General features: G+C 37.6%; 1 protein-coding gene across 1 annotated transcript in view; it reads right to left on the bottom strand.

The window, feature by feature from the left end:
* The window catches only part of acsf3 (acyl-CoA synthetase family member 3), a 30,925-nt gene extending 24,775 nt beyond the window's left edge, over positions 1–6,150 (bottom strand). Inside the window, exons 1-3 of the mRNA XM_032561177.1 lie at positions 6,094–6,150; positions 4,518–5,339; positions 1,868–2,023 (exon numbers count right to left, since the gene is read on the bottom strand). Of these exons, the coding sequence (XP_032417068.1) occupies positions 1,868–2,023; positions 4,518–5,243 (882 nt within the window). The 5' untranslated portion in view covers positions 5,244–5,339; positions 6,094–6,150. The remainder of the gene's footprint in view (positions 1–1,867; positions 2,024–4,517; positions 5,340–6,093) is intronic.
* Between the last annotated feature and the right edge of the window lie 2,524 nt (positions 6,151–8,674).

Below are 8,674 nucleotides of genomic sequence, written 5' to 3' on the forward strand. Positions count from 1 at the left end.
TTTCAAATCTAAGTTTAGCCCTTTTTTGACAAAGGAAATCTGAAATAAAAGCTTGTTTACATTATTATTGTTAACCTGAGACTGACAGGAAGAATACTTATTTAATCTCTCCCTTTGTACAGAGAAACTCAAAACATTCATTTTTTTATCCATAAAAAAGCCCTTCATATATTTTTTGGGGTTAGTAAAAATTCCATAATCTATTTATATTCTCTGGGAATTAAGGAACCTGCTTGACATTTGCTTCTCCTAAAATCAATGTTTGATCTGAAACCCAGAACAGTTGAATGTGGAAAATTTCAAATTGTCCAAACTTGAATAGGTCATACCTTGAACAAAAATTGGAAAGCGGCGTTGGCCAGTAAAAGCTTAATGTCTACATCTAGAGAAACTTCTATATTTGGATTCAAACTTTTTTTTTATGGGTTTGTGATCAACCAAAGCCATGAGCATCAACACATTGAAACTCTCAGTCATGGTTAGTAAGATTGGAAAAGATGAATATCTGAACTAAAACATTAAAACTTGACACTCACCGCAATTTATCAATTGTAGTTTAATTTTTTTGCAACAAAACACTTTATAATGTATTTAAACACGACCATAAAGGACAGCAAAGAAATTACTTTTAATTGGATATTTGAAAATGTACTCTCCAAGCGGCATAATATGTCAAATATTTTGCTGCCTTGCACAAAATGAATGCTGCTCTCTTTAACCTTAATGCACACTGAAACTGCATTGGGCGCTGTGATCAGACCTCCAGTCCAGCTCTGAGGGACGGTATAGAGAATATAGATTCAGACATATAAACTTGAGTTGAACTGCAGAAGGAGTAGCTCAGGGTTTCCAGGCTGAGTGCTCATCAATCATTCATCAAGGCTACTTTGTAAAAAGTCGTTGCTTTTAGGAATGCATTGCACCGACTCCTTATCTCTGCGTCTTCTGGAATTTCTTACATCTCAGCACCTGCTGTGAATATTATAAAAGGTGCTGTTATCCTCAGTCTGTTCTGTGACAGTACATTTGTTTTATTTAATTACCAAATAGCACACAGTGGGATTTTTTTTTCAAATATAATTTTTATTTCTAAGTTAAAATGGACTAAATATAATAGATCACTCTGCTGCTCAGGTTAGCCTTCAAAGAGCTCACACCATACAAAGACTATTGTTCTCATTATCAAAGCACTGGAACGTCAGGAGGGAATAAAAGTCTTTTTTTTGTGGACCACGAGTCTGTTGAATAAAGCAATCAAAATCAATCTTTTTTTTTTGTTTGAAGAAAAACAAAACTAGACATGCAGGACTAGTTTTGGTCGGGAGAAATAAATGATATCGGCAACAGTGTTTCTATGTGCCAAACCCTTTCTTTTTTGGCTATTTCAATAAAGAATTACACTTGTATTTATCAGAAAAGATGCAAGTAACCTATTTTAAACCAACTCCTACGCACACACACATACCTCACCCCTCTTTCAGGGCCAAATAAGCACTATCATCCTTCAATGTCATCTCATCGATTGATCTGCTGCTTAAGCCCCTGCCGTGAGTCGGCATTGGTCACATACAAAGCCACACAGGGCAATTCATCACTGAGCACCGACCGCTTAGTTTGACAGTCAGGAGGAGAGCAGGAGGAGAGGGAAAAAGAGGAGATCCTTATAAAGGGGAAGAGGGAGAAGAGATGAAACAAGGACAAGTGGGGGGAAAAATGAAAACAGGGAGACTGAAAAATGAAGAGTGAAAAACAAAGAGTGACAGAAAAAGACCCGATATGAAAACATTTGAGAATGCTTAAATGCAGAATTGTATAACAGCTCACAGAGGTAAAGTGTAACTTAAAGAGCGCACAGAGAGGTTCAGACCTTCTGAGGCTGGAATTCAGGAAGCATGACGCAGGTGGCTCCCACCCACAGGGGGCACAGCAGCTTGTTAACGATGCCGTGAACGTGGTGGAGTGGCAAGGTGTGGAGGATGACGTCATCTTTAGACCACGCCCACTCAGAAACCAAACACTGGACCTAAGGCGGTAGAGAGGAAGGGACAGAGAGGAAATCAGAATGTAATGATTCATATCAAAGCCACAGACATTTACAACACTAACCCCGTGTAAGGTGATATACATGAAAGAAAATAGCAAACAAATGCTTTAATATCAACTAGTAGAGATTAACAGCTTTCATGCATTACTCTTGTTAGTCTTTAAAAAATCCTACGTCTAAGAGACAAGTGCGCGTTCAGCATTCATGTGGATGAACAGAATGAATTTCATTTACAATAGAGAGTGAACGCTCTCTATTGCTGTATCTTGAAAATGCTTTCAAGATACAGCAGATTTCTATAGTCAACATCTTTCTTGAGTGTCTTGTAAATGTATTCAGTGGTTTTGATCTCTAATCTTTCTAAACTTCTTCTGTAAATGTACCCACATTTCATCCGTTGTGTGGAGCAACACCAAGTCAAAGCCACAATCTCCAGGAAGGCTCTTGTTGGAGATTAAATTATTATTTAATCTTTGAAGCGGTTATTTATCGCAGCGTTATGTGCAAATAGAGCAAAGATAACAATTAGTGAAGTCAAAACCACTAAAAATTTAATATTCATCTTTTATGTCATGGAAAGCAAATGACTATACCACTTCATCCTATCATGAAGTCACAACACTGTAACAGCAATAAGAACAAAATTATAAACAAGCATTTTCAAAGCAGTAGTCGTAATTTAATCTGTCTTTAACTCGTCTTTCCAGACTGATGAGAACAAAGGTTATTTATTTGTCTTGAACTGTACATGATCGATCACAATACCATTCCAAATGCAAATCAGCAGATTACAACTGCAGGATATAAAAGCTAATATGTTCAAGGCCGGATAATATTTAATAACTTAATTTAATTTGCTCCTTCATCACCACAAGCTTTGGAAAATGAAAAAGTATTCTTGTTTAGGTGAAGGAAAGAGAGGAAGCAACAGATCTCATGATTAGTCGCTGTGCAACTCTGATATTGGCAGCATAAGCAGTGAATTTGAACTGGAAAACTGAGCTGGTAAAATATCTTCATCTCCTTGTTGCAAGCATAACATTGGTTGTTTTCTACAAGATCTGAATAAAAGATATTTGATATTTAAAGAAACACACTTGTTATATTTCTGGATTTTGAGCAACAACACAAACCATCTAGATCAAAGAGTGAAGTATTACACACACTAAAAGGATTAATTTTCAGCAGTTCCTGGTAACATTGATGACATTTTGTGCAGCCTCATGATGAAGCAACATCATGCACCAGGACATTGTCTCAGTGCCTCTTAGTGATTCAAGTAACGTAATTGCAGGTTTTTCAGCCGTCTACTTTTCATTGCCGTCAGGACTGTAGATACAAAAGCCAGGAACACTAAACTTAATATTTCTTCAATCAAATTAATTTACCAACAGCACCTTCCAAGAATCCTGACAACCTGACGGCCTTCACTTCCAGGAAATCAATCACTCACTAATTTTTCTGGGACAGTCAGAGACAACCGATGCTCTGCCTCTATTCAGGGTTATTTCATTAAGGAGGCTGTGGACAAATAGGCCTGATTGGACAAAAATATTCAGACTATTTCTCTGTGGACTCTTAATGGTATAAAAACAGAATTCTAATGAGAGTTTCTGAATGTTTCGTTTATTAAAAAAGATGGGAGATATACATAGTTTTACTCTGGATTGAGCAACTTATGCAACTTATAAACTACGGAAATCTGAAGGGACATGGGTGTTCTCACCACTGACTTTGCTGCTTAGATAACAATGTTTATAGAGAAATCTGTCAATTAAAAAAAAGATTAACTTACATTATAAAACCTATTACATAATTCATACTGAAATTACAGTGGATACAGCATGAGAATCCTGTGATAAACCACCGCAGACAAATCAGTAAAGTAAAAACTATTTCTAATCACTGTTTTCAAAGTTGCATGTGTTTCTATTTAGTGTTAGTCTTTAACACCATCATTCTGTTTTTAGTAATGTTATTTTTTCCTGATATATGTTTTGTTGATGTTCTGAAACATTTAAAAATGGTAGAGAAAAAGAAAAAACTTGTGTTTTGACTGCACTGATCTAACCATCTGCCACTCTAGACAGTGATCTGCAATTCCATTCCTCCAGTTCAAATGTTCTGCAACTTTAGGATGCATTCCTGCTCTAATATCCCTAAATCAAATGAATGGTTCATGGCCAGACCTTTGCCAGATCTGCTGACATGCCAAGGAGGTAACACAGGATTTTGTTTCAGGTGTGGGAGCTGAGATGGATCCAAAAGTTGCAAGACAGTGGCACTTAGACACTACATTTGTTGATTCTTGTTGTAACAAAACAAAAATTGTATTTTCTTTTCATATAAATTTGTTCATTCTTTTATTATACTATGTTCAATAGAGTCAACGTTAAACTCAAAACAGATTTGTGATAAATGCAAGTCAATAAATAAAATAAAATAAATAAAAGGTTCATAGGTGACTACCTACCATTACTTGGATGCTGCTGTGTGTATGCAGAACCCCTTTGGGACGGCCTGTGGTGCCACTGGTGTAGATGATCATAGCCGGTCGATCAGCCCAGTCCGTGTTAGCGTTCTCCTCTTCTCTTGAAGGTGTACCAATGTCATCTACAGTGTCCAGGTCCGATGTAGGAGGGAGCGTTAGACATGGAAGCCCCAGCTTCTGTGCCAGAGGTTCAAGGGTCTCTGCATAAGGATGTGCTGCCACCAGCAGTGAACTCTGGGAATCAGTGATGATGTACTCCAGTTCTGAAAGAGGGTGTTTTCGGTAAAGTGGTACCGCCGTGCCGCCACTCATCCAGGCTGCCCACTGTGCCACCACGTAGGAAGCATCATTTGGACACAGGAAGGATATTCGTCTTCCATCAAGACACCCAAAGCCAGAATTTAATGCTGAACTGATTCTACTGGCAAGACTTAAGCTGCTGCAGTACAGCTGCTTGTAGCTGTGACTCCCACTGCTGTCTACGATTGCAAGCGTTTCCCCAAACCCAGGAGCTCTAGTAAAGACAGGCCTCGTATTTGTCCTTGAGGATGGTGCAGTAGTCCATCTGTAAGTGCTTTTCTGAACTGGAATTCCCAGTGACCACCATCCTGGATATAAAGGGTGAATCTTTTTGGAGTAACTTGCTTTCCAGTGAAGAAAGGTCCTCCGTAGAGGGTGTTTGGTGAAGGTAAACAGCTCTGACAGCATGTTTAAAATTTACCCCCTCAAAACCTACTGGAGTTTGCATGTCAAGACAGCTCCATCCACAGCACTGACCATCTAATTCTAATCTCAAACATCAACCTGGAAAATGAGAAGAAAAAATATTTCTGTTTGGTTTTAGCAGAATTAAAACATGACTATTTATTCTGGGTTATTACTAGGTTGATTTCTTCAGAGTATTTTATTGTAAAGAAAAAAGAGGTATAAAATAAAAACTTGCACATTTTTGGGGGGCAAAGCAATAATCATGAACAGATTATCACAATGAATAACCATGTTTTTGCTCTTTTTACAAATGAATTCTGTGTGACTGTAGATGCTGTGAGGAGCAAATTTATCAAATAAAGCAAGTTTAATGCACAAGGACAAGAGTTATTTATCCTAGTGTGTTGTTGTGTGGTACTAATAGAATGAATGCGATTTATTTTGTGGATGCCTATTTTCAGTATATTTATTTATTTTTGTTTGCTGCAAACCAATTTCCCCTTGGGATGTGAATAAAAAGTTGAAGATCACTCTTACAGCCGTGGAAGCAACATAATGTATCAGGATTTCTCGCATTATTATTATGCGGTCGCTTTTTAACGTGACAGTGAGAAAACAGCACAGGAGTAGCTGCTCCTTTAACCTGTCATTGCCTCAGCTGTGCCCTGTGCAGTTGACACTAGCACGTTTTATCCGATCTAAATACGAACGCAAACAATTATGGAGGGCAGAAAGATGTCATTCCGACAGAAAACAAAATCTGAAGATTGCGTAATGATTTCAGAACCCACTTATGATCACATCTCCTGAGACAAATCGTTTATTATTCAAGGTTTCACTCTCAACTTACCCCACAGCAAAGTGAAGGACGGTGCGGCGCCAATATGTTGCCGGTAGGAAACAAACGAGCACGGAACCATTCATTTCCAGTGAAAGGAAGTAGCACATATTATTCAAGTATTTAGTGAAAAATAGATAGATAGATAGATAGATAGATAGATAGATAGATAGATAGATAGATAGATAGATAGATAGATAGATAGATAGATAGATAGATAGATAGATAGATAGATAGATAGATAGATAGTGGAAGGACAGATATAGATAGACTATAGAAAACATTAGAAAAGAACATACACAGAATACGCATTAAATTAATCAAGAAATATACCTTGAAAATAAGAACTTAAAGATTTTATTTTAAAAAATTTAATTTGAAGTTCATTCTTGTACTGTGTGCTTTTCTCAGTAGAGAAATCAACTTTAAACCACTGTTTCAATATGCAGTAATCTGAGTTTTGCCTGACATCCTCAAAAATGAAAGATTGATATCAGCCTAAAAGCTCTAGTCATTGGGGCTTAGATAACAAGTCACATGTATTATGCCTTGCAACTTGATGTTGTATTTTCTTTACTAGTTCATGTTCCTTTCCATAGCAGTGCCTAATTACCAAGTATCACATTCCTCTAATCATTTTCACATTTTGTCATGTTACAACTGACTTCAATGTGGTTTTTTTTGGTGTGTTAGGTGATAAAACAAGACATAATGGAAAGTGGAAGAAAAAGGCTACATGGTTTTCAAAAATGTTTTACCAATAAAAATCAGAAAGCTGTTTGTTTGGATGTGTTCGTGCACCAAACCCTTTTCTTGGATACCCCCAAATAAGATACAATGCCACCAACTGCCTTCAGAAGTGAACTACATCTGGTGGAGAACAGAAGTAAACAAACACGATTATGTGGATCAAGAAACACATCTCAGTGTCTAGGAAAAAGTTGTTTAAAATTGGCTAAGAAATAAAACAACGTCCCAAATTATAACATTTTTTTATTTCAATTAAACTTTCAAAAATGGAAAGATAATGCAGGAAGCCTTAAAAAACAAAACTTTTTGGCCTCCAAACTGTTTAGTTTTCTGTGTGTGCCAGAAAACTAAACTGTCTTCTCCCTGAACACATCAACCATATGGTTAAGAAAATGGCTGAGGAGCACACTTACATTTTTTGCCACACTTCAATAACATCTTCATTTAATGTTCTAAGGAGTAATGCAAATGTACTCCACACTTTTCAGATATTTGTTTGTAGAAATTTAAAAAAAAAATCACCTTCATCATTTTCCTTTCTGCTTTACAACACACTACGTTGTGTTGGTCTAGCACATGAAACTGGAATAAAACATAAAGACGTTTCTGGATCTCTTGTGACAAAATGTGAAAAAGTTATAGAGATATGAGTGCTTTTTCAAAGCATGGTATACTGCGTTCTTGTGCTAAAATCTTCACTCATCATACAGAAAGCCTCTTTTTGATTGTATATTTGCATTTTGAAATCTGTTGTACAAGCATAAAGATTATTCAAGAAAACACCCAGACATTTTGGCTGAGCAGACATCAGCAACTGAGAGGTTGTGAGTTTGATTCCAGTTCCCCATCATTCTAACTCACACTCACATGTCTTTGAGAAAAAACACACTGACTCCATGTTGCTTACTGCTTCTGCATTTACTGCATGCTTATGCAATTGAATGGAACTTGTAAATCCACCCACATTCAATCATTAACAATGCAAATGAGACCAAATCTTGCAATCTTGGTTTGTATCAAGAGACATACAAGGGAAACAAATTTCCTTAAACAGACCACAGTAATAGAATAAGCTATATAGAGAATAAGAGAGTAATATCAACGTAACTTTGATTCTGCTGATATGTGCCGCCCCTGTTTAATGCTGCTTTTTTCATAGCTACAAAAGAGCCATCAGTTTGTGACTTTTGGAGTTTTGCCTCTCTAAAGGCAAATTTAGATTATAAGTTTAGTCTTCTAATTATTCCATTGTACTTGGTGCAATCCTCTTTAGTGCTTCTTGCAGACCCACACACTTTATATCCTTAATAATTACAGATTTGTTAAAATCACTGGAGCTTTCTGTTACTTTGTGGATGCTGGCAAAACCCCACACCCTGCAGCTTCACTGGTGCACCACAGAACCAAGGATGCGAGTGAAGGGAGGCAGTGCAGCATCTATGCAGCCACCACACACACACGGTGCTGCCTTTGGCCTCAGATCACATGCCAGTTCTTTCACTTAGCGTGCCAACTAGCTTGGCTGGCTCCATCATCGCAGTGCAAGTGGGCACATTCAGCCGCCAGCTGGCAGTCGCGGACCTTCAGTAAGAGAATGGTACAGGCATGGCACACGTTCAAAAAGTTTTCTCTTCCCTCCCCAAACCCCCTACTCTGCAGAAGAGGATGGCATGTTCCTAACGAAATTGGAGGCTTTGTTTGAGAGAACCCCCCTCCACTCACAGGAATAGTATCGTCAAAGACCACTCCACTCCCATTTTTAGGGAAAAGCTGCAATTTCTATCCCTGCCTGCACCACTGTTGCTTCAGGAAATATTTTAATAGTGGGAAATTTTCACAGTCC

Source organism: Xiphophorus hellerii, chromosome 4 (assembly GCF_003331165.1).
Source record: "Xiphophorus hellerii strain 12219 chromosome 4, Xiphophorus_hellerii-4.1, whole genome shotgun sequence".
In the NCBI taxonomy this organism is placed as follows: domain Eukaryota; kingdom Metazoa; phylum Chordata; class Actinopteri; order Cyprinodontiformes; family Poeciliidae; genus Xiphophorus; species Xiphophorus hellerii.